Source organism: Macaca fascicularis, chromosome 9 (genome assembly GCF_037993035.2).
Source record: "Macaca fascicularis isolate 582-1 chromosome 9, T2T-MFA8v1.1".
Classification (NCBI taxonomy): domain Eukaryota; kingdom Metazoa; phylum Chordata; class Mammalia; order Primates; family Cercopithecidae; genus Macaca; species Macaca fascicularis.
The window spans coordinates 88370244-88396621 of NC_088383.1; the positions used below are offsets into that span (position 1 = coordinate 88370244).

Below are 26378 nucleotides of genomic sequence, written 5' to 3' on the forward strand. Positions count from 1 at the left end.
CCTGCTGCCCTGTGAAGAAGGTGCCTTGCTTCCCCTTCACCTTTTGCCATGAGTTTGTTTCCTGAGGCCTTCCCAGCTGTGCTGAACTGTGAGTCAATTGAGCCTCTTTGCTTTATAAATTACCCAGTCTTGTGCAGTTCTTTATAGCAATATGGAAATGGACTAATAGACCCACCTACTCATGCCTCGGGGCAATTGTTTAAGGGCATTTTACTTTTCCTTTCCTTTCCTGTAATTTCCAGACTAGCTAATAAGTTACCTAAAATGTTATCACAAGTTGCACAATGTAACCCTCACCTGTTATCTTCACATTACTGGAATTTGTGATAGGAAGAACGATGTGTAGCCCATCAATAGCTTATTATGGTTAATGAACCAATGTAAGAAGTGCCCCCACCCCCGCCCCCACCACAGACACTTTTTTTTCCTTTAAAAACCCACTTGTAACTGCTGCTAATCGGGGTATATATTCAGGGCAACTTGAATCTGTGTCTCCTGGGTTGCAGTCCTCAAATAAACTTTTTGCCTATATTGACTCAGTTTCTTTCTTTAGGCCAACAATAACTATTTGTAGAAATTACTATAAAATGGCCCTTTTTTTCTCTCATGCATAAAAATTCTAAAAATATTTTTTTTCCAAAATTGTTTTAGGATGTTAACAAGTTTGCCAATGTTCAATCATTTCTCCATATTAAAATTATGTAAGAAACAACTCTGAATCATTGTACTACTTTTAGCAAGTGACATGATTTTAGGCTAAGGAGGCTAAGCTTGTCTATATTATGTGTGAGATACCATGATAGATATTTAAATTCATTATCTCTAATGTTTGGAGGGTAAGGACAATCTCCTTTTTTCATGATAAAAAGGTAAATAGGATGAAGAGAGAGATTATTAGGAATTGGTTCACATGATTACGGAGGCTGACAAGATCTGCAGGGTGAGTCAGCAAGCTGGAGACACAAGAGAGCAGCTGCTTTAGTTTTAGCCTGAAAGTAGGCAGGCTTGAGATCCAGGAAGATTGCTTATTTCAGTTCAAAGCCGTCAAGCAGGAAGAATTCTCTCTTCCTGGAGAAGGAACAGCATTTTTGCTTTATTGAAGCCTTTAAAGGATTGAATGAGGCCCACCCACGTTAGGGGCTGTAATCTGCTTTACTTAGTCTACTGATTTAAATGTTAATCTCATCCAAAACCACTCACAGAAACACCCAGAAGAATGTCTGAACAAATATCTGGGCACCTTGTAGCCCAAATTGCAACATAGAATTAACCATTAGAGAGAATAATTTCTTCAAGATCTCAAATAATGAGGGGCAGATCAGGGATCTGAATTGAAGTCTGACTTAGAATTCCATCATTGTTGCTCCCATATTGCCCCAAGGACAATCAGCAGGACTTTCAAGCTGACAAACACCAGAAACTTCAGTCTTCTTCATAGCCGCTTTCTCCCACAGCACTGGCCACAGATTTGAAATAACCAAGTACCATACCTCTCCCCAGTTATGATACACCATGTACACACTGGTTTAAGCTGACTTGGATAGTTGTTTTGTTGGTTGGTTGGTTTTTATACCACAAGTTTAGCCACAGAAGTGTTGATTAGGTAGACTACTTTATAGCCAATCATGTCAGAATAAGATAGCTATTCAGTACATTTTCCTAACAGGCATGTTCAAAAATTTAGAATACAGGATGTAGAGAAACAAATAAGAAAAAAAAAAAAAGGTAATCAGGTTTGGGGACAGAACAAGACAAAATATTGACTTTTTGGCAGCTACCTCTGTATCCTTTAAAAATCTTGCATTCAAATCTATTTATTAAACAAATATTTACTGAACATCTGCTATGTATTTGTAAGTGTTCTGGGTACTGAGACTACTGTAATAATCAAAATTTTAAAAATTATTTTATTTCTCAGGGATTAAAAAAGGTGAGTGCTCGAACATTATAGTTACTTTCCAAACCAGATGCCAAAAGCATAAGGGAGTCACAGAAACGTAAACTGCTGCAAGTGACCAAACTTTTTGGAGTACAAAGGTACTGCAAGATCAGGGACATATACCAAATGCATATACTCGATGGCATTGTTAAATTATGAAATGTAATTCATATTACATGGCTTCATATTTTCATTATCAGAGACTCAACACTAGGTGGCATCCAGGGTCAGGCTGAAAGCAGTAACTAGCAATGGAAAGCCAATCGTATTGGCTTCTGTGCTCGATGCAGCTTCCCTGTGGATTCTAAGAGAAACAGTTTTAAAAGAGAAAGGGGGTGGGGCCGGGCACGGTGGCTCAAGCCTGTAATCCCAGCACTTTGGGAGGCCGAGACGGGCGGATCACGAGGTCAGGAGATCGAGACCATCCTGGCTAACACGGTGAAACCCCGTCTCTATTAAGAAATACAAAAAAAACTAGCCGGGCGAGGTGGCGGGCGCCTGTAGTCCCAGCTGCTCGGGAGGCTGAGGCAGGAGAATTGCGCGAACCCGGGAGGCGGAGCTTGCAGTGAGCGGAGATCTGGCCACTGCACTCCAGCCTGGGCGACAGAGCCAGACTCCGTCTCAAAAAAAAAAAAAAAAAAAAAAAAAAAAGAATTTGGATTTGGCCGGGCGCGGTGGCTCAAGCCTGTAATCCCAGCACTTTGGGAGGCCGAGACGGGCGGATCACGAGTTCAGGAGATCGAGACCATCCTGGCTAACACGGTGAAACCCCGTCTCTACTAAAATACAAAAAAAATTAGCCGGGCGAGGTGGCGGGCGCCTGTACTCCCAGCTACTCGGGAGGCTGAGGCAGGAGAATGGCGTGAACCCGGGAGGCGGGGCTTGCAGTGAGCTGAGATCCGGCCACTGCACTCCAGCCTGGGCAACAGAGCTAGACTCCGTCTCAAAAAAAAAAAAAAAAAAAAAAGAGAAAGGGGTGATGTTGCTTTAAGTAATGATCAAAATGTTCTTTGCCGGGAGGGATGTGAAAGTAAAGAGATACAGAAGGTACACGTGAAGGCTACAGGGTAGACTGCATTGGAAAAATGAAGGCTGAGACATTTAAAAAGTTTAAAATCATAGTATTCAAGGAAAACACACAGCATGATTGTTCAGAATAAAGAGAAGAAACCTGTTAAGAAAGTTCAGGATTAAAAAAAAAAAAAGATTACTGTGCAGATATGGATAACATAAGTGGAACTCTACTTTTCATAGTTGGGAGATTCTGAAATAAATTTAACAGACATTGCTAAGTTTAACCGATGATAAAGCCATAAGAGACATAAACTCTCTTGTCTGTATCTCATGTCTATCTTGTATAATGAGTTAGATAAACCACTGCTTATGAAATTGTTGGCAAACAGTATCACCAGCAGAAAAATTATTTACCTCCCAGTAATGAGCATTCAGGCAGGTGGACAACGCTCAAAATTATTTTAAATGAAAAAGCTGGGAATCTACACAATGCTGCATATTTACAAATGAAAATGATGTCACAATTAAAGAATAAACTATTAACATGAATTAACTTCTGGTTATCTGTAAGGGACAGGTTGGAAGAACTAGAAATACATTATCTACAGAGATACAGGTATTAAAGAGAACATCTACTTTACACAATATCTAGCTGACAGCATTCTAAGCTCAGCATTTTTCTGTTCCATGCTTGGTGTTGAACTGTCTTTTTTGTTGTTCAGGGATGTAAGAGCTAACACCATAGCAACACTTCTAATTTATAATCTTATATTTCTTTACTGATTAGACAATTTTTCCCCTTTAGGGTGATTCCTGGCAATTTCAGTTAACACATGTTAACAATCGATCTCCCTGTTGTGTGTTTTATTTAATCATTTAAAGTTATGGGTTGAGAAGACATTAGGATGTATTGCCTTTACCCTTGGTTTGGATCCATGATGGTAAACCGAACGAAAGTAAAGACTTTTTTTTTTTTTTTTTTTTTAAATAGTAACTTTCCATGAAGCGTCAACACATTGTGCTAATCAAAAATTCCATATAACACAAACTAAATTTCAAAAGAAAACTGTTATTTTAATACCTTAATAAGTCTCAGACCTTTAAATAGGATGTTAGCTTAGTGGTTTCCAGACTTTTAAATTCCATGGAGCAGTGAAAAAAAAAAAAAAATAGGGACCAATATTGTGCTGCCACCTTATTATTTTGCCAAGCTACTACCATCGACATTTCATAAAAGACACTTCAATACCATAAGAGCTGAAATAATCATAATAAAAAATCAAATTTGAGCTATCAGCATTATTTACATTTTTCCTTTGAGGAGAGCTGAAAATTTAGTCTTGGCCTAGAATCTGGGAACAATTGCCTAAAATGCCATTTAGTCCATTCACTTCACAATTTAAAAGGCTGAGAGGTGAGTGGCTTTGCCTGAGGTCAGCTAGTATTAAAATCAAGGAGAAAAAGCACAGCTTTTGACAGCTAGAATTACGCACCCTCACAGATACCCAAGCACAAAATACCGTATGTTGCTAATCAGGAGTCATAGTCAATGCCTATCCTAAAGCAAAATCAAATCAAAAACCTACCTAACTAATGTAAAATCAAAAAATCTCACCTACTTTGTAGTAGAAATAGTAGGTATACATGGTTGTAGCTGTTTTTGTCAAGAGAATAAATCATAAATTACCATAATTATATAACCTATGCCATAAATAGTGTGAGCTTCTAATTCTCCAAAATGTTTCTCTGTCTCAATTATATGGTCTACAGATGCCTAATAAATGTCTGTTGCATGAACAGATGAACAAGATTTTTCACATTAGAAACTTCTCAACCTAGTAAAAACTCTTCAGAAGTAATCAGAATATAAATGACACAGAGAAAAAGGATGAAAGCCCCACTTGTCTTGCCTCAACGAAATAAAAAGCACTTAGAAGCATTAAGGTGCTTAGCTAGAACAGTAATTGCACACGATGATTTCTGTGTAAAAAAAATCTCATATTAACCTAACCACACTCACCTTGGTGTTTAGGTTAAATAACCTGAAAAGGTTTTAATCATAAATGAATGCTAGTTCAAGAGCATGTAAAAATTTTAACATGACCTTGAAAATACATTTACCTAATTATTTTGGCCTTTCAAAATGCTCAAGATCTATATTTCACAGTAAGGTGGTCATTTATAATTCTGCCATACATATATACACACTCATATAATCCTACAGTTTTGAGAACTGGTACCAGGTTCCCCCTGACGTTACAAAAACGCATGACTAACAATATAATTTCAAATTCAAGATAAAGAACAGTCTGTTATGTTAGAAGGATGTCCCTTTATCAGAAACATTGGGAGCTGATGCATTTAGTTTTCTACAAAACAATTCATCTTTAAAAGCATGATTGCTCTGTTTTGCTGACATGTATACTTATTTTAAAAAGGAGGTGGGCAAAGAAAAAATTTACCCTAAGAATCTAATAGAATCAGTTTGTAGCATTTTAGATTTTATGATGAATATGTGACTTAAAGACATATCCAAGTTAGTTACACAGGCTTCTTAAAACCACTGTACAATTCCGTTACCAACTTTTATCTACAGTAATACACAAAACTATGTATTTAAAAATAGCCATGATGATATATTACAGAGGAATGTTGATGTCAGGTTTGATTCCTGTCAAGGTAAATGGATTTTATCAAGTACAAACCTGTGATCGACTACTACTGAGAATTCATGTATACTAAAATAATGAAGATGTTTACCAGCTTAATCAATTTCAATTATGTTTGCCCAATTTTCTATATATTTTGCCATGATTTTCCTTCTAACCTATGAAATTCAAAAATCTAATCTCTCTTTAAAAATATTATGAATTATTTGTCTTAACTCTTCTATTGCTAATTATTTTGTTTTTATATTTTCTTTTTTCTGAATCAACAATGAATGCAATGTTTCTGCTCTGAGTCTTTGAAGAATATTACATAAACAAACACTCGTCTTCAAACTTTTGCTTTTAAGAAAAAGATCACACAATTTAAAAGCCAGTGCTTCATTAGCTAGAGTGGGAAAAAAAAAATCTTCCCACGCCTTTGATCTAATCTTGTGACTACTATTTCTGTCAGGATATGTGGCTTAGTGATTAAAAGGCTTGACATTATGTGCTCCAATTCCTTCAAAGTCCTCAGTTCAAGTGCTTACCATTCCTTGGGCCAGAATTCTGGAACATTAGATTTTAAGACATTCTTCATGACTAATTTAAATCTAATATCACTTTTAACTAAATTTTCACTATTGGCTCCTTTAATGGAGCCATCTTCATTAAATATCTATGAAGATGAATACGAAGAAGTTACCACCCCTTTATTATTGACCTTACTTGTGAAATTAAGCAGAATAACATTCATCAATCATTTTGGTCGAAAACTGTGTAAAACAGAAGCCATACTTTCTCAGTGTCATTTCCAATGTCAAGAAAATCAAGGTCACAACAGGTCTTTCCTAGATTGTATTAAGAAATTTATATAGCTGAATCACATCATATTTAGTTTCTAGGTTAATATGAAAAGATGGTAATTTTTCTTTGAAACTTACAAGTACAATCTGCAAATACATAATTTTGAGAATAATTTAATATGTTGACTTCAAGATACAACTATATTCTATGTAAGATACAACTCTATATGTCAATATTTTAAAGAAACGGATCCTTACAAGACCAAAATAACCCACAGGCCACGAGGTTGGTTTTTCCTTTTTTTTTTTTGTTTAAACAAATGTGCACCACGATGTTTCATCAAGACAAATGCCATGAATGTGAAAGCTGCAGTTTGCAATATACCACATTTAGAACCCAGCGAAGGTGAATTAGACAGAGGTGGTAGTCATTCTAATTAAACAATCAGGTAACTTCACGACAAGCTGATTTGCAGCATCAAAAGTGTCCATTTAAGTTTCTTTTTTCTTGATGATCAGAGGGCCCACATTGTCTCCAGTCTCTTCGTTATGTTTTGTGTGAGCCCCATCACAGAATGGGAACTAGGAAGAGAAAGAATGAATGTGAAACATCTAATCTCAAAATCAGTATTATGCTTGGCAGAGTGGAAGGTGATGCTTAATTCACATAACATCACATAAAAGATTTTCTTGGCTGTCTTATATAGGCTTTCTGAAACAGCATATGTAAACTATACTACTTAGTAAGAGGAAGAAATTGACTTGAGCATAATACACCCATCATTTACTGAATTTCACTGTGATTTTGATGAGTGTTGAAGGCCTTTTTTATGTTTATATATTAGTTACATTCCTTTCTAGTGAATATGTCTATTGCCTATTTACTTCTAAGAGTTTAAGTTCATTTATTTAAAATCAATTTGTGGTCAGGCGCAATGGCTCATGCCTGTAATCTCAACACTTCGGGAGGCTGAGATGGGTGGATCGTTTGAGGTCAGGAGTTCAAGACCAGCCTGGCCAACATGGTGAAACTCTGTCTCTACTAAAAATACAAAAATCAGCCAGGCATGGTGGCAAGTGCCTGTAATCCCAGCTTCTCGGGAGGCTGAAGCTTGAACCTGGGAGGTGGAAGTTTTGGTGAGCCGAGACTGCACCACTGCACTCCAGTCTTGGTCTCAAAACATATAAAAATAAACAATAAAAAATAAAAATCAATTTGCATATTATCCCTTTATTTTTGCAGCAATCTTTCCCAAATCTTTTCATTTTGCTTATTTTTTCATATTCTCAATTTCTCCACTTTCATACAAACATGCCAATATCTCCCTTTTTAACATCATTCATGGAGACAGCTTTCTTCTAGAGATGTGACAAATATAAATTTCCGTTCATTTTCATGATTTCACATTTCATATAGCCCATTTGAATCACAGCACACATTATTTTAATTTTGCTATAAAAAACACAATTTTATCCCAGAGTTTCTCAAGGTGACTGGACTATGGACACTTTAAATTTTGATTTCTATTATCATAGTTTTCTGTAGAACACACTTTGCAAATGCTGTTCTAAGATCCTGTTGCTTCAGTATTACTGGAGGCTGTTGCTTCCCACACTAATACCTTTATTCATAATGTTATCAAAATAAATTATACATGTGAAAGCACTTATTTATAGCTTCTATGTTATGTTGATCAGCCTACTACACTGGGATATTTGTATTTTAAACATTTCAGTGTTTTGTAGGGCTAGTTTTCCTTCATTATTCGTCTTTGTTAACTTTATTAACTTTATCACTTTATTCCTCCAGATAAGCTTGAGAATATTTTTTGCCAAGTCTTAATTTCTTTTGTAGTTTTCATTCTTAGATCTCATGTATATTCTGGTAAGATTATTTCTGTCATATTTTTAAACACTATTATAATTAGTTATTTTCATATCTGAACTCTTGCTATATAAAATCATTTTTAACAAGTATATCCTTCTCTATTATAAAATGAACAAATAAGAATTTAATAATATTTTACTTAACTCCTCAGGATTTTACACTTAGAAGGTATAATTATCAGTAATTTTTTTGCTTCTCTATATTTGTACCTTTTATTTCTATTTCATGTCAAATGACGAGAGCTAGCAACTTTGCATTAATCTTGGCGTTTTGAATGTATCTGCAATCTAGAATCTAGAGTTTCACTGTTTAGTTTAAGGTACACTGTTGCTTTGAAGAAGACTATTCGGAAGAGTAAAGTAAGAGGAGTCTTAGCCTTATGAGTAACAAGTACCTCATTATGTGCAGTGCAGGGAATAGAATAGATCAGTGAAACTTGACAATGATGGTATTTAATCTTAAACTTTGATATCCAAAAGTCTACTTGATGTTAAAGTAATCACATTTTAATCTATCTGTAAATAATTGCAAGAGGCACTAAATTAGTTAAAAATCACAGAAAAACTCAAGTCATTGGTATATCTTATATTTCCAGATATAAACTCTATCCTGTCATAGAGGGCAGTGTAAATGTAATATATGTAAAGTTTACATTATTTCTTTTTTTGAGGTCAATAAGATGTGGTATACAGTATATTCATATTAGAAACAAGCCTTTGATGCAAAAACATATAGTTAAGCTTTCAGTTTTTTCTTGGCATGGATGAGGAAAGAGGCTATAAAAATTAAACTAAAATGTATCCCACAGCAAAGTACAGCATTTCAAAGTGACATATGTTTAATAAACAAACACAGATGATTTTACAGTGAGTATAAAAGTTTACACTGTAAAGATTCTATTTTTATAAATAGCACACACAAAACACTTCACTGTAAATCCACACAGGCTACATTTCTGAAAAATGAAATATTTCTAAATAACTTACTGAAATGGCATGTTTAACTTTTCTTTTTTAATCTTATGTTGAAAATATTAGAAACTACATTTTCTCAAATTATTTTCTTTCATACACAGAGTAGGAGAGAAATCTATAGAAAAATATACAAAGAAAATCTTACAAAATATTAAGAAAGTCATATGTCGAAAGTGAGAATACGCTTTTTCTAACCACCCAATTCTGCCTAAAAACTGAAATTAGCCTGTTTCTTCATATTCTTAAAAGCAAACACATAAACAAATAAACATTTCTTTAAAAAGCAAGTTTATCCCGGTTATTAGTTAATAAACTTTCATGTGATTAAAGTGCACAAAGCTTTTATGCCTTTAAAATGTAAACTAGGCGTATAATTTTGTTCAGAGACATATTTTTTAATGGTACTTTTTATACCACGTAACCCCAGTTACTGTGTTATGTGTCTTGCTTTATTTCTGACCTAAGCAGGAAAAAGATAATGTGTGGCGGATATACACTTTTTTTTTTTTTAAAGAGATTAAATTAGATTGCACAGTGGTGCAATCGCAGCTCACTGAAGTCTCAATCTCCCAGGCTCAAGTGAGCCTTCCATCTCAGCCTCCTGAGTAGCTAGGACTATAGGTGCAAGCCATCCCACTCAATTGATTTCTAATTTTTTTTGTGGAGACAATGTTTCACTACATTGCCCGTTACATTCCCAAAGTGTTGGAATTACAGGCCTAAGCCACTGTGCCTGGCATTATATACTTTCAAATACAATGTAGGAAGTACAGTAATTTTTACATTAAATAATATACAAAAATGAGAATTTTATTAACGCTTTTTCATTAAAAATTTTAAAATTTGTTAAATTGTTTTAAATTATGAAAAAAAAACACACAAAGAATATTAAATTCAGTTCATGTAGTATTGACACTTAATTTGTTCTAAGATGTCAGTGTTTGTTTATTAACAAATCCTGGAAAAAGACTATAAATCAAATTTCCTTTATGTCCAGAAAACATCCTTTTATGTTTTTAACCTAATTTGAACACTACAAATCCCAAATATCTTTAAAAGTGGGGAAGAAAAGGTTAGAAGAAGCTGGAATAAAGGTTTAGTAGAAAAAACACTGGAGATCCTTGCTCTCCACCTGGAAAGCTAGCAATGCTATTTGGATCTTCATAAAAACACAAGATTTCTTTTTCATAGTCCCACATCTCAAGTTATGTCTCTGTTTTGAGGGTAATTCAAGGTAGAAAAAATGCTCCTCTTTGACTTATCTCTTCCACCTGAAACAATTTTCTTTTAAAGACTATCTTCCCTCTCTGAACTTTGTACTTTATATTAGTTTTGATTTTCTGTCCCAAGGAAGTTGCCTGGCACCATTTTGGCTCATCACCATAAACTGTCCAGAAAAATATGCTTGTTTTGGTTGAGAAAGAAAACTGAAGTAATGAGATTTTTTGAGACTACCCTAGAGATTATGACATTTTATACCATTCTTATGTACCTACTTCAGTAAACCTAAGACAGTAACTATAATATGAAATTAAGAGCTATTAATGAAGAGCTAAAAACAAAGAGAAATTAAGGTTTTTGTAAGACTGTCTTTATGTGGATTGGCCAAGGAATGTCACCAACATTCAGAATATCGTTTTTATGAAGAAAGACTCAGTAAAACCCACTTCTAAGCCATTAACAGGATGGAGGATTTCTCTTTTTCCCCCAACACCCGCCCCCTCCCCAACAACAACAACAACAACAACAACAAAAAACAACCCAGGATCAAGCCTACTACCAATGACAAAAGTATCAAACTCAAATCTTCCACTGTAAATGAAAGAAAATGAGTCTAAATTGTCCAGTTGCATTTCATTTCAATTTCAGTTGAGCTCCTGATGTTAACTGGGAAGTCTTTCCTCTCTTTCTTCTTAGTCTGTATTCTTTTGCTGTCCTTGTTTGAACTGCCTCCTAGGTGGCCATAATACAACTCAGCAAATGATGTAACCAACCTGAAGTTGCAGGGAGAGGAATCTAGCAATACTACATCCCATAACCTTCCCTCTTACATCAGAGTCCTTTCATCTTTTTGTTTCGAAAGCAAGACTCTCTCTTCCTTTTTAAGGCTGCGTTTCACATCTGTGCTCTTACTCTCATTTCCTTCCAGCCTTTGTCAAGATACCACTGTCTCAAATACTATTTTTCCCTGTAGTCACTTTAATCATTTCCTCTATACTGGCTCATTTCATTCTCACTTCAAATATGGACAGCCCTTTTGTGAAATACAGTCGGCCCCATCTGTATCTGTGGGTTCCACATCCACGGATTCAACCAACTGCGGATAGAAAATACTCGCTAAAATAATTGTATGGGTACTGAGTATGTACACTTTTTTCCTTGTCATTCTTTTCTTTTTTTTTTTTTTTTTTTGAGACGGAGTCTCGCTCTGCCGCCCAGGCTGGAGTGCAGTGGCCGGATCTCAGCTCACTGCAAGCTCCGCCTCCCGGGTTCACGCCATTCTCCTGCCTCAGCCTCCCGAGTAGTTGGGACTACAGGCGCCCGCCACCTCGCCCGGCTAGTTTTTTGTATTTTTTAGTAGAGACGGGGTTTCACCGTGTTAGCCAGGATGGTCTCGATCTCCTGACCTCGTGATCCGCCCGTCTCGGCCTCCCAAAGTGCTGGGATTACAGGCTTGAGCCACCGCGCCCGGCCCCTTGTCATTATTTTCTAAACAATACAGTATAACAACTATTTACATAGCCTTCACACTGTATTAGACACATAATATCGTGTAATCAAGAGATGATATAATAATTTAAAGTATACAGGATTATGTGCATAGCTTATAGGCAAATACTGTCATTTTAAATCAGGGGCTTGAGCATTCTCATATTTTGGTATCCATGGGAGGTCCTGGAACCAATCCACGGTCACTGAGGGAAGACTGTACTATAAAATAAATCAATTTCTGGTCTGGACACAGTGGCTGACACCTGTAATCCCAGCACTCTGGGAGGCCAAGGTGGGTGGATCACTTGAGGTCAGGAGTTCAAGACCAGCCTGGCCAACATGGTGAAACCTCCTCTACTAAAAATACAAAAATTAGCCGGTCACAGTTGTGCATGCCTGTAATCACAGTTACTCAGGAGGTTGAAGCACGAGGATTGCTTGAACCCAAAAGGTGGAGGCTGCAGTGAGCTGAGATCACGCCACTGTACTCCAGCCTGGGTGACAGAGCGAGACTCTGTCTCAAGAAAAAGAAAAAAAAAAAAGCCAAGCCAATTTCTGAAACATCAGATGACATACCAATGCTGGCAAGAGAAGCACTGGACAAGAGGGAAGGATATGTTTTTTAAAAAAGTAATTTCTGCACATTACTAAGAAATCTGATTCATTGGTGTTGAGACACCTGCTCAAAATGTTACAGACACATAACAGGTTACTAGTGACTGCACCTTAAGAATGAATTAGAATTGAAGTTTGTATCGCATATAACATTTTTTCCATTGGTAAAATGATGTTTAAATTTTGTTATAAATACAACTGGTTTGTATGAGGGAAAAATTACTGACTATAAACTAAAGGTAGCCACTTAATCAAAGGTATTAATTAGTCTTTGTGAACTGGCATGCAAGTGTGTGACTTGGCACCTGTGTGATAACCTTAGAACCACAGGAATGTGGGGAGTTTCCAAAAGTGTCTGAAGAATATTAACATTTGTTAACTTGGATAATATTCAAAGCAAACTGTTAATTGATTAATGCAGGAATAAGTGCCCAAGATGCAATGAAAATTCAGAACTGACAAATTCAAGACACAAAGAGGATCACTAAATGGCATAAAAGATAAGCCAGAGGGGGAAAAAAAAGGCAGGAGAAAACTGGAAATAAAATGACTGGTCTCATTCCCTCTCCTGAAGTTCACCTATGGGAAATGGCAGTCTCTGGCCTAACCATCTGGAAACTCTAAATTGTAAAATGAAAGAATAATCCTGGAATGTTCTGAATTATAAAGTCTAATAAACATTTACACCACTAGTTTGTGTCCATTGGTGATTCTTCCCAAAATATTTGAGATCTTAGTTCATGAAAGCCCACATTTACTTCACTGGATTCTTTGCCCTCTGGGAAAACCGAATCAAAGCAAACACACTTTACTTGATCTCAAAGCCAAGCTGTAGTGTTCACTCAAGCAATTATCTTACTTTTCTTTCCATTCACTGTTGCATCTACTGAAATCTGACATAGACTTCTGTCATTTCTTTGTTAGTTAATTCACACTTTAACTCACTGGGATATAGCTTCTATTCTAATTACTCCGTTGAAATGACACCAAAAGGGCAATTGCTTAATCTAATAGTCTTGTCTATTCACGTAGCTGTCTTTGCATAGGCCAATGTTCAGTACTAAATCTTTGAAACTTTTCCCTCTTCTACTTTGAAGCTATGGTATTTTTAGTTTTATTCTAACCTCTCTGGCCCATTCCATCTCCTTAAATGGCTCTTGTGCCCTTTCCAAAATGCAGAAAATTCCCCAAGATTTCATATTTAGCCCTTGATTTTTATCCATATCAAAGATCAGTTGCATTCCTACACTTGACTCATCAGTTTTGCTGATCTATATCTCCAACCCTGATGTCTCACATTTCACGCTGTCTGCTGTGTATTTCCATTCAACTACCACCTCAAATTCGCTCTCTGAAGCAGAACTTATAGCTGTCCTGGAAAATTAGCCTTTCACCTCGAATCTCTTATTTCTGTTAATGGCATAACCCTCTTCTAATCCTACATGCTTAGATCCTTCAATGAGCTTTAGTTTTTCTCCCCTAGTCTTTCACACAGAAGTCAGTGCATCTGGCTGATCCTTTCCCCAAAATGTTTCATGTCTGCTCATTTGTCTCCATTTCCATAGCTAGCACCCTGGTAAAAGTATAACTCTATGTCTGAAACCCCTGTCAAGAAGCTCCCCATGTCTGGAGTCACAAACTCCTCACACTGTCCTCAAGACTCTCCTCAATTTAGATTTATTCCTTGGGGGGAGGGCAGTACAAGAACCAGACTAGATTCTTTATCCATTTCACCTTTGTTCACAAGTCCTTTCTTGCAGATTTTGAGAGTCTCCAATATATGCAGTTTATTCAAATGCTACCAATTTTTCTCAGAGCAATTTGACTCCCAAGTATATGACTATGCTTTCCCAGAAGATGTGGTCTATTTTTAATTAAGACACAAACAAACAAACAAACAAAAACAGAGACTGGGTCTCACCATGTTGCCCAGGCTGGTCCTGAACTCCGGGCCTCAAGTGATCCTCCTGCCTTGGCATCTCAAAGTATTAGGATTACAGGTGTGAGCCACTGCATCCAGCCTTACAGTGTAATTTCTTCCTCTTAGCTTCCATTTATTTAGACCACTTACACTGCATGTACTATATACATCTGTGACATCTGTTTTACTCTTTAATGTTTCTCACGCATGCACATATAGTAGATAGTAAATGAACTACTGAAGATCACTGACTAAAGAACTATAAAACTCCAACTTAGAAATTCCACAATTTCTAGATGTATTACTTTACTATTTTCCAGTAACCCCACTAGTACTTATCAACAATTCCAAATTCCAAATGAATAGTGCTCTTCATAATTTGTTGTAATGGGCCTATTAATTTTTGGTTTATATTCAATATACTCATCAAGGAGTTTTTGAACAAAATGGCATAACCTAAGTACTTTATCATTGGATTGTACAACAGCAAACCTATTGGGAGAAAGGAGTGAAATATGCTTTCTAGTGTGCGTTCAGTAACCCTTATCTGAAATACTTGGTCATAAGAAAATGAAAAGAAAATGTTTAGGACCAGAAGAGTTTTGGATTTCAGATTTTTTCAACTTTTGAAATGTTTGCATATCCCTAATGAGGTTATATTTGGGGATGGGATCCAAGCCTAAACATAAAATTTACTTATGTTTTATATATACCTTATACACGTAGCCTGAAAGTAATTTTTTTTTTTTTTTTTGAGATGGAGTCTTGCTCTGTCGCCCAGGCTGGAGTACGGTGGCTAGATCTCGGCTCACGGCAAGCTCCGCCTCCCAGGTTCATGCCTTTCTCCCGCCTCTGCTTCCCAAGTAGCTGGGACTACAGGTGTCCGCCACCACACCCAGCTAACCTTTTGTATTTTTAGTGGAGACGGGGTTTCACCGTGTTAGCCGGGAGCTGATCTCCTGACCCTCGTGATCCACCTGTCTCGACCTCCCAAAGTGCTGGGATTACAGGTGCAAGCCACCGCGCCCAGCCGCTTGAAAGTAATTTCATACACTATTTTACACAGTTTTGTGAATGAAACAAAGTTTGTATACAATGAACCATCAGAAAGCAAAAGTGTCACCATCTCAGTCACACATGTGGACAATCTGTGGTTATCTTGCATCACCATCATTCCTGACTACGAATTTATATGCTACTGATAAGCAAACATTTTCTTGCATGTATTCACATGTGAGTACTTAACAGTAAAAAACATACCATACCATTAATTCAGTTAAAAAAAAAAGTGCTCCGGGAAATTAAGCAGCATAGTAGCACCACCAGAATACCGACATCAGCAGCTGGAGGGGCCTTTTTTTCCCTTTGGGTCACTGAATTAACTGTGTCCTGTGTGCCTCTGTTTTGACTTCAACTGGTGAACCGTCACATGAGGTCAGGTGTGGAATTTTCCACTTGTGGTATCATGTCAGTGTTCAAAATATTTCAAATTTTTGAGCCTTTCAGATTTCAAATTTTTGGATTATTTGGATTAGAGAAATCCAAATAAGAAGGTACAGCTTAGCCTGTACCTAGTATGTGGCTTCTTCCATATTTGTGACAAGTTATTTGTGAAAATGACCCTCTACTATGGGAAGAGATCTCAAACATAATGTGCTTTCAGAAACAGATACATCGTTTTTATTGATTTTTTTGAGGGCCCTTTAACGTCATTTTTTTTTTTTTTTTTTTGTAAAATCCATTGTATTTTATTTTTTGAGACAGGGTCTCACTCTGTTGCTGGAACGCAGTGTGGTGCAATCACAGCTAACTGTAGCCTCAATCTCCTGGGCTCAAGTGATCTTCCTGCTTCAGTTTCTTGAATAGCTGGGACTACAGAGGCATGCCACCATGCCTGGCTATTTTTTTTTTCAAGAGATGGTCTCACTATGTTGCCCAGGCTGCTCTTGAACTAATGGGCTCAAGTGATCTGCCTCAGCCACCCAAAGTGCTGGGATTACAGGTGTGAGACACCACGCCCTGCTGAAATTCATTTTATTTGAATGCTAAGAGTGGTAGTACAGTGTTTATACCATGTTTCTCACAACACACCAGAAATCCCAAAGCCATTCGGTGTACAAATCCTTTTGAGATGCTTGAGACAGTATAGTCTCGCTCTGTAGCCCAGGCTGGAGTGCAGTGGCCGGATCTCGGCTCACTGCAAGCTCCGCCTCCCGGGTTTACGCCATTCTCCTGCCTCAGCCTCCCGAGTAGCCGAGACTACAGGCGCCCGCCACCTCGCCCGGCTAGTTTTTTGTATTTTTTAGTAGAGACGGGGTTTCACCGTGTTAGCCAGGATGGTCTCGATCTCCTGACCTCGTGATCCACCCGTCTCGGCCTCCCAAAGTGCTGGGATTACAGGCTTGAGCCACCGCGCCCGGCCTACTACTAGCTGCCATCATGTCTAAAACCTGCAGGTTTCACAGATGACACTTCCAAAAGGGACTTGATAAAACACAATTCTCATATAAGAAAATAAGATTTTAGGATCCTATATTGTTAGATATTTAACTGGAGGAGTTGCAGCTGAAAGAAGGTATAGGACATTTACCAGGTAAGTTTTTACAGGTAATTTTAAAGAAGTTTCTTTTCAAATTTCTAACACTTGTCTTAGTATCTGGTGTTTGAAAGCTCAAAAAAATATTTTACTTCTTTTGCTTCTCTTTGTGATTAGGCTGTACACTTCACTTCCTGGGACAGTGGAAGCTAAGAAATCCTAAGAGCAAATTAAAGGGATTTTTCTCTTTTCTTTGGCCAAGAATATGGTTAAATCTGCCTGAATTCGATGAAGGTACAATGTAATTCTACTGCATACTGGTTAGATATTTTAGAAAATATATTCCTTTAAGAGCGTATGGAAGACAAAGAAGAATAGGATTCCAAAAAAAAGAAAAAGAATGAAAGAATGAAAGAATGAAAGAAAGAAGGAAGGAAGGAAGGAAGGAAGAAAGAAAGAAAGAAGGAAAGAAAAAGAAAGGGGATATTATAACAGGTCAGGCGTGGTGGCTTATGCCTGTAATCCCAGTTACTCAGTGGTTGAGGCACAAGAATCGCTTGAACCCAGAGGTGGAGGTTGCAGTGAGCCGAGATCCCACCACTGCACTCCCACCTGGATGACAGAATAGACTCTGTCTCAACAACAACAAAAAAGGGATATCATAACAATATCTGGTGATACAAGTCTGACAGAATAATTTAAAAGGAAATATAACATTAAAAATGGTACTGTATGAAGGAATGGCTTTCCTCACCTTTTTGGACCTCCAACAACGGCAGTACACAGCTTTATCTCCCAAATCCTCCATGTCAAAAGCATGTACTATCTTGGGGTTGTCTTTCTGGATGTGAAGGTTTATCATAGCTTTATTTCGATGATCTTTAACATAAAATCTTTTGTAAGCTAGATAACCAATTGCAGCTGTCCCAGCAGCAATGGTAACTGCTGCGATCCATTCAACTAGAGCAGGGAAGGAAAAAAAATAATTATCAAAACCAAAATATACACTAATAATATCACATGAATGTTCAGAAAATCCAGTTTTTGAGTATTAAGCATCCTAATAGTCCAAGGCTTTTAATGTTAACAAAATGACCAGAAAACACTGGTATAATAGTCCTTTGTTATGACTTTCCCTGGCCCTTACTGAAGCAATTGTGTATTTTCTGCTGAGTGATGACAGCTACATTAAGAAGAAGAAACTTAAAATTATTATTTTAGAGCTGGAGTTAAAAAAACCCAAAGCTCAATAATCATTTAAAAAGTGTTTATAAGTAGATTTTAAATAACATGTGAACTTGCAGGTACCTATTGCTTAAAAAAAAGAAAAAGCCCTGAAACATAAAAATTCAGATTACAAATAACATTTTGTTATGTTAACAAAATGACTCATTTGAGTTTAAATAGTAAGATCCCTTAGTGATTTTTAAATGATTTAATCTACCAAAACTCAGTTGCAACTATTGCAGAAAGCTATAAGAGAAATGATACCCAAAGAAACAAACAAAATAAAACCACCCTTAATGTTAAACACTCAAAGGAATGTATGTGGCAGGATTCCAGGTTTCAAAGTCATTCTGCATTCAAAAGGCCTTTTTAAAAAATTTTCAAAGTGTTTTCTCATTAAAATAAAAATCAGAATGTACTAACTTCATTTTTTGTAGAAAACATGATTAATATAAGTATAGTTATATTCTCATTTAATAAATTCTAAATTTACTTTCCTATAAAATTCATTTTGAATTTAATGGCATTATTCTGCTTTCTAATAATAAAAACTGTTTGACTAACAAGCCATCTAGTTATTCTTTTCAAGCAGCTTTTCAAGTCTTTAGAAACTCAAGGGCTTAACAACTACCCCAGCTCCAGGCAATGATGGAGAGAAGAAAGTTCTGCATAATCTGGTTAGCCTCAGCCTCAGAAGAGAGTTGTCTATTCCCAGCATGGAGTGGGCTGCAGGAAGAAGTTGAACAGGGGTCAGGATAAACACACTGGACTCCTTCCCAGCACTTCCTGAGTCAGATCTTCAGTGTTTGAAATAAGTTCCCAGACTATCAAATAAAACCCTAGAGAGATAAGTACAAAAAAACACATTCCGAGGCCAAATAAAAACACATAATGAATAATTAGTTGTATACTTTACTTGCACTATTGAGTCAAATTTCTTATTTCACCACACCTAATAGTACCTTACATAAAACTGGAGCTCAGTCTTCTAAAACTGTAATAGAAAGGATCATTCTCATCTCTTGTATCTTGGTCTTCTTTTCTAGTTTATTTAATAATTTAGACTTTATCTAAATTATTCCTGCATCTTGCTCATCTCGTAAGAGAGCATAATTTCCGCCTTTTCTGGTTTATCCTCGCTTTCTAATTAACGTGTTCCTTGGATTTTATTTTCAACCACGGTAGTACTTTTCTTAACAAATTAATTTATACTGTTTTCCTTCCCATAACATTTCCATTCTTTCTTGCTATAATTCCCTAATAAACATTGACATTTCGTCTTTCCCAAGTCCTGCATGACTGAGAAGACAAGTTAATATATCATCTGACAGCTTCAAACCTTTGGCTTCATCAGAAGACGTTTTTTAAGTAGGTACACATTATGTGTAGATTTATCTCAAATTTTAGTGCCACTTCATGGTATTACCCTGTGGTTATTGCAAGCAGGTCTGCAACTTTGCTATGACTTCTAGCTAGATTCATGATCTTCCTTTCTAATGTTATTTACCATGGAACTTTCTTGAGAAAACATTCCTTCTGCCAGGAGCTGTAGCAATCCACTTCTTAGCTAATGGAAAGCCACTCTGAATAGCTAATGTACCTATCACAAAATGGGCTAAAATGCTGCTTTGCATAGTATTGCACCATAACATTTGCTGAACATCGTCTTTAGTACAAACTTAAAGGGGGGCAATATCCTAAAAGAATAAAATAACTTCCTTAATGCTGTTGATTTTAGTTATACTTTACTTTTTAGGTGAATTATAAAGTACTTCATAACATATTTGTTGGGATGGCACCCACATATTGCAAAAAGTCCTGAGATCCAAAGAACTACAATTGGCTAGTATTAATTTGTTTCATGATCTAAAAAGAGAATACTATAGGAATTTCTACTTGAAACCCATCATGATAGGTGAAAACAATCTCTCCTAGTCATTAAAACATTCTTCTTGCATTCTTTTTTCTCATATAATTTACCAACTGCACCCACAGGTGACTTTTTTTAAGCTTTACCTCCCTTGGATTTTGTGATGGTGGGAGAGATGACAGAATAACTGACATGGAAAAGGGGTAACACCAAAGGCATCATTGAAAGAAATGGAAACTGACTCCAGATCCCCAAGACTAGCTGCCCCATGGGGGCATCAAAACACACATGGGGAATCAAAACACACACTTTGTGCTCTACCCCCTACTCCCCAGCAAGGGTCACTTGTGACCCTGTGCAAATGTCACAGTACCATGTGTTCAAGCAAAATAGCTTTGTATTTGCTCTGAGGTTTTGAGAAAACAATTCCCATTTCTTTTCTTTTTTCCCTTCCCAAATTCTAATTCTCTAATCTCATTAGGGACAAATGCAATAGTTCTCAGAAGTTTAAAAAAAAAAATGTTGCTATTTTATCATTTCATGACTGCAGCCTGAATCAGTCTTTTCTGGCAAAAAGCTGTGGATGCCACTGACAACTCTAAAGGAAAAGGAAATTATACACAGACAGACGGATATTTCTGTTGGCACCTTTCAGATACTGGTTCAGACTTGGGATCTAGAAAAAATCTGGAGCATTCTTTGTTTTTCTCTTTTTTTGGAGACAGAGTTTCTACTGCCCAAGCTAGGGTATAGTGGCGGGATCCCGGCTCCATTGCAACCTCCAACTCCCAGGTTCAAGGGATTCTCCTGCCTCAGCCTCCTGAGTAGCTGGGATAACAGGTATGCACCACCACACCTGGCTAATTTTTTTTTTTTTTTTTTTTTAGTAGAAACGGGGTTTTACCATGTTGGCCAGGCTGGTCTTGAATTCCTGGCCGCAAGTGATCCACCAACTTCGGCCTCCCAAAGTGCTGGGATTAGAGGTGTGAGCCATGGCACTCAGCCCCTGAGCATTATTTCTGCCTCTTCTGGATTACCCTCACTTTTTTTTTTTTTTTTTTGAGATGGAGTCTTGCTCTGTTGCCCAGGCTGGAGTGCAATGGCACAATCTCAGCTCACTGCAACCTCCGCCTCCCGGGTTCAAGCAATTCTCCTCCCTCAGCTTCCCGAATAGCTGGGATTACAGGCACTCACCACCATGCCTGGCTAATTTTTGAATTTTTAGTAGAGACGGGGTTTCACCATGTTGGCCGGGCTGGTCTTGAACTCCTGACCTCAGGTGATCCGCCTGCCTCGGACTCCCAAAGTGCTGAGATTACAGGCATGAGCCACCATGCCCAGCCTTCGCTTTTCTTTTCTATAGACATTTCTCAAGGAACAGTTAATTCCTGTAATTAGGTCAAACCCCACCCTACCAGACCTTGTGTAACCGTGCTTTGTATCTACACAAATACCATTAAAGATCACAAATGTTGAGAAAGGTAACACTTCTAATAATTTCTAAATAATCCTCCCATTTGCTTATTCTTCCATTGGCGTACTATTGTACAATACTTGGTTTTCTCTTTAAAATTATTCAGAGAGAGAGAAAACATGGACTTGTTCCCAAACTCAACAGCCTTGTTTACAACCCAATCTTTGGCTTTTTTTTTTTTTTTTTTTTTTACCGTGAGCATTATTTTGCTTTAACTTAGGAATCTCTCTCAGCTTCTTTTACCTTAGCCCCTTTTCTGCTCTAAACTGCCCTCTCCAGCCAACCATCAACTGCCATAGAATCATAATGTTTCTCCTCTTCTGTCAGGAGAGGGGGAGGGGAGCTGTGTTTAAACCTTTCCTTCCCTTAGATCTCCCATAGGCTGGTAATTTTTTTTTTTCACAAGGCCTGGCATATAAGTGGTATTCAATAATGTTGGTTGAGTCAAAAGAAATAATGTATGACTACATTAAATTTGCAATTCCTATGTGCAATTTTTTTGTCCTTACACTGCATCGCTCTTACACTAAATGACTTATCTTTACCTTCTTCTTAACCTGCTGTATCAGGGTGTGGAATTTACTCTCTGATACATATGTTAAAAACAAACAAACAAACAAAAAACTTCAGGCATATATAATAAGCTATGTTTAAAAAAACTTTATTATGGACCATTTCAGACACACAAAGGGAATACTATAATGAACCCCATTTACCCTCAACTAGCTCTAACAACCATCAATTTGGCCAATCTATAGCTCCAAACTCCCCCCTTTTCTTTTTTTTTTTTTTTTAGACAGAGTCTCGCACCGTTGCCCAGGCTAGAGTGCAGTGGCGTGATCTCAGCTCACTGCAACCTCTGCCTCCCGGGTTCAAGCAATTCTCGTGCCTCAGCCACCCAAGTAGCTGGGACTACAGGTATGTGCCACCATGCCTGGCTAATTTTTTGTATTTTTTGTAGAGATGGGGTTTCATCATGTTGTCCAGACTGATCTCGAACTTCTGACCTCATGATCTGCCTGCCTCGGCCTCCCAAAGTGCTGGGATTACAGGCGTGAGCCACCGCGCCCAGCCCTCTTATTTTTCATTTATTGTTTATAACTTACAGGAGCTATCCCCTTTATTTTCAGTATGATCCATACATTCCTTTTCAGACAAAAACAAACCCTTAAATAGTGACTTTAAATGACTTGGTGAATTTAGTGAACCAAAACAATATTTTCCTATGTTGAGGTTAAATGAATTAGAAAATTAGTTTCAATAAAATACACAAGAATACAAAAGAGATAAGAATTTATGAAATGTAATTTTGGTTACAAGCATTGTAATGATCAGAGTTTGGGACAGATAACGAAATACAAGATGAAGAGACAAATCCCTATGTTGCAACTTGAGGGTAAATTAAAAAAAAGTGATTTCAGGGGAAGGCAGGTTAAGGAAGGCCTTTTAAAATTATCTGGTTTAGTTGGCTTTTTTTTTTTTTAAAGATGAGGGTGAATTATGAGTGACTTTAGGCTGAAGAGAAGAAAATCTTCATGAGGCGCTAAATATTTACGAGCAACAGGTATCACTGAGGCAAAGATTTAAGTAAAATAAAACGGCATCTGGAGGACATGGAGAGAGAACAGCCTAAGAGTTAACATCTTCCTTGCAAACAGAAGGGAAAGGGTTAAGGGTGAAAGCAATCAATGAGTGCTAGAGTTATCAAGGAGCAGGATGATGTTCAGAAAGGTCATCTATTTGGATATGAGGAAGAATCATAAGAGACTGGACAAGTAGGCAGTGAAGGCCACTTAGTACTAGAAAATATAATAAACTAATGGTCTTATCGACCATACTGGTATGAAGAGCTATCTCAGTGATCAGGATCTTAAGAGTATTTCGGTTCCAATCATTCATTCTCATTGCCTCTGTGCAATTCCAGTCCTGGCCTTGTCCCCGTAAAATTTTATTTATAAACTACCTTTTATTTTTCTTCTGAAGATGAACAAGAGTTATGCATATATGTACACACTTTATATTTAACATATATTTATATAGTGCTTACCATTGTCATATATCATTCTAAGCCCTTTATAATTACAAATTCATTTAATTGAGAAGAGACATGGTATCTTCCCCTCAATTAAAAGATCTAAATTGATTTTCAATCCGTAGGAATAAACTTGGTTTAAAGTTTGAGAGTAGAACCAAACTTGTGTGATCTAAACATTAAAAGTTAAATCGCTTTGACATTCTCTGTCCCTACCCTGCCTACTTACTACTATATTGAGGAGGGAAGTGTTGATAGAAGAGATTTACACAGGCTTTGGGCCTCTCCCTACAGTCCTCATGACAACCTGTATGCTTTTTGGTGAAATAAAAAAGTAGTCATGGCAGGGTGTGGTGTCTCACATACGTAATCCCAGCACTTTGGGAAGCCAGGGGACCAAGGAGAAAGGATGGCTTGAGCCCAGGAGTTCAAAGTTGCAGTGAGCTATGATCACAACACTGTACTCCAGCTTGGGCCACTGAGTGAGAGACTCTGTCTCAAAAAATAGATCATAGTCACTCCTCATAACAAAGCTGAATACTTCCAGTTGAAGCCAATAACCTACTTCAGTGATTTCCTATTCCTTAGGCAATGGAAAATGATTGGGAAAGTTGCCTTTGAATTCCTCTGTGGTTAGACTTGAAAAACAAAACAAAACAAAAAAACTTGTTTAAAAAAGAAATCTTGCAGACTAGCCTGCAGATAGTGGTAAGTCCTAGGGGTTCACCTGTTTCACATTTCAGTAATATGCAACCTAAATAACGTTTAGTGTTCATGTACATAAAAAGATACCACATTTTAAACACACACTGTGGAATCTTTTGGTCCACCTCAAACATGTGCAGTCTTCCTGTAAAATTAAAAGTATCAGCGGCACAAGTCACACGAACATCTCATTTCACAAGTCTTACTCCCAAGAGAACAGTTTTCCAAAAAACAAAAACAAAAATCACACCCTATTTTAAATGCACCAAGCTGCCTCTATTAAAAAAGTCTCAAGATAAGTATCCTTTAATATAATTTTTGCAAATAATAATCTCTATATCATTAGTAACTTCGAAATGTCATGGAATATCACCCTTACTTAGCCAGGTAAATTTTGTCAACAGAAGTGGAACTCTCCAATTTTTGGAAACTACCTATTAAAAAAATAGGGCTCAAGTTAGTAGGGACTTTACATTACCTGGCACTACAGATGCTCAATATTTACTGAACGTATTTTTAATTAACCTCTGGACAATCTCTTTGCCTTTACTCAAAACCTTGCGAAGTGGTGTTTTATAGAGGGACAAAGATCACACATACCGTGTGTCTGGTACACAGTATTGTATTAACAACTATAACATCACCAAGAATGGTTATAAAGTGAAACTCCACACTAAATGACTGCTTATAAAGTCTCCTAATTTTATTATAAGGGACTTTCTGCGAAATACTGTTTCCAAACGCTAAGTACTAGCATTGGGGAAAGAAGACTCAGAAAGCTGAAGGTTCAACGAAGGCGGGTTTCAATTCTTTATCCTGGACTACTGCCACCGAGTGCCAGATGCCAGGGGCATAACAAAAAACCGGGAAAACTGAAGACCTCGGATTGGGTTTCATCCCTGGAAAAAAAAAATCTGCAAAACTAAGATGTGATTAGTCATGCAATGCTTCAGGATTGCAGGAAATCGACGTTGTGGCCCGACGCTGACTGAAACAGGAGAAGGGTAAACAGGTTTGCTGTTGTTTTCTCCCACCTTTCCTTTCTTTCCAGGCTCTGTGACTTAAGGATATGAAAGCGTCTTAGAAGAGAACAAGAAAAGCTAGCGGCGCGGTCATTTGGTGTTAGGGTTTGGCTAGTTGGGGGAAACGTGGACTCTGGTCTCGCATGGCCCCAAACCATCAATCCATCCCTGACCTCGCCCCCCCTTCCCTATCCCGGCCGGAGCCCGCAGCCGGGCCGAGCACTTGCCCTTCTGCATCTCAAGGTTATAGGACCGGCGGGCGTGTAGGGCAGCGGTAAAACAACCCAGCTGAGCTGCGGGCGCAGCAACCGGTGAGCCTCACCAGCCTCACCCACTCCCAGGCCCCACTTCACCTCGTACGCTGGAACTGGAAGTCAGACTCATGGCGCCGTCGCTTGCAAGGCGTGTGCACTAGGATACCGAGCACAAACGGGTTCGCGCGGCCGGCGAGACTAAAGGTGCCAGTGCCGTACTAAGGGCACCGACTCCGCGCTGCTACCGCGCAGGCGCCGCGGCGGGTCGTAAGCACGTGTGTGAGCTCGACCCTGGTAGGTGCTGAGCATGCGTGGAGCTGTGCCCTGGGCCTTAAGGAAGTCTGGACTCCGGATTTTGACAGCCACGGGAGCGGGGAGGAGGAAAAGACTTAGGTAGCAACGGAGTTTGCGCAACGCCGAGGGGCGGGGCCCTGAAGCGGAGGGGCAGGGCCCTGGGATTAAGGAATCCAGGCCAGATTTTACGTCTCTTCCAGGTGTGTGGGCTTCTGGGGACAGAGACAGGTGTTAATAGGACACTTACTTTAATCAGATACCTAAGATTTGACCCCAGTTTTTCTTGCTCGAGGCTTGTGACGATTTACCTTCAAGTCCAGGTCCAGCTTTTATATAACACGCCAGTGGCGGACATACAGGAATCAATGACTGAGTCCCATTCCAGAACCTCGCTTAGCCACCGGTGTCCATCCCTTTCTCTGGCTTTTGATATAATTATCTACTCAGGAC

General features: G+C 37.9%; 1 protein-coding gene across 2 annotated transcripts; it reads right to left on the reverse strand.

The window, feature by feature from the left end:
• Positions 1-6445: 6445 nt before the first annotated feature.
• On the reverse strand, positions 6446-25834 carry CISD1 (CDGSH iron sulfur domain 1). Of its 2 annotated transcripts, XM_045361168.3 has the most exons (4): positions 25734-25834; positions 18842-19003; positions 17805-18010; positions 6446-6986 (listed from the first exon to the last, which is right to left on the reverse strand). In XM_045361168.3, the coding sequence occupies exons 2-4, from the start codon at positions 18846-18848 to the stop codon at positions 6897-6899; spliced, it is 303 nt and encodes a 100-aa protein (XP_045217103.1). In that variant the 5' UTR covers positions 18849-19003; positions 25734-25834; the 3' UTR covers positions 6446-6896. The 2 variants fall into 2 exon arrangements, with proteins under 2 accessions (XP_045217103.1, XP_005565876.1); XM_005565819.5 differs by lacking the exon at positions 18842-19003.
• Between the last annotated feature and the right edge of the window lie 544 nt (positions 25835-26378).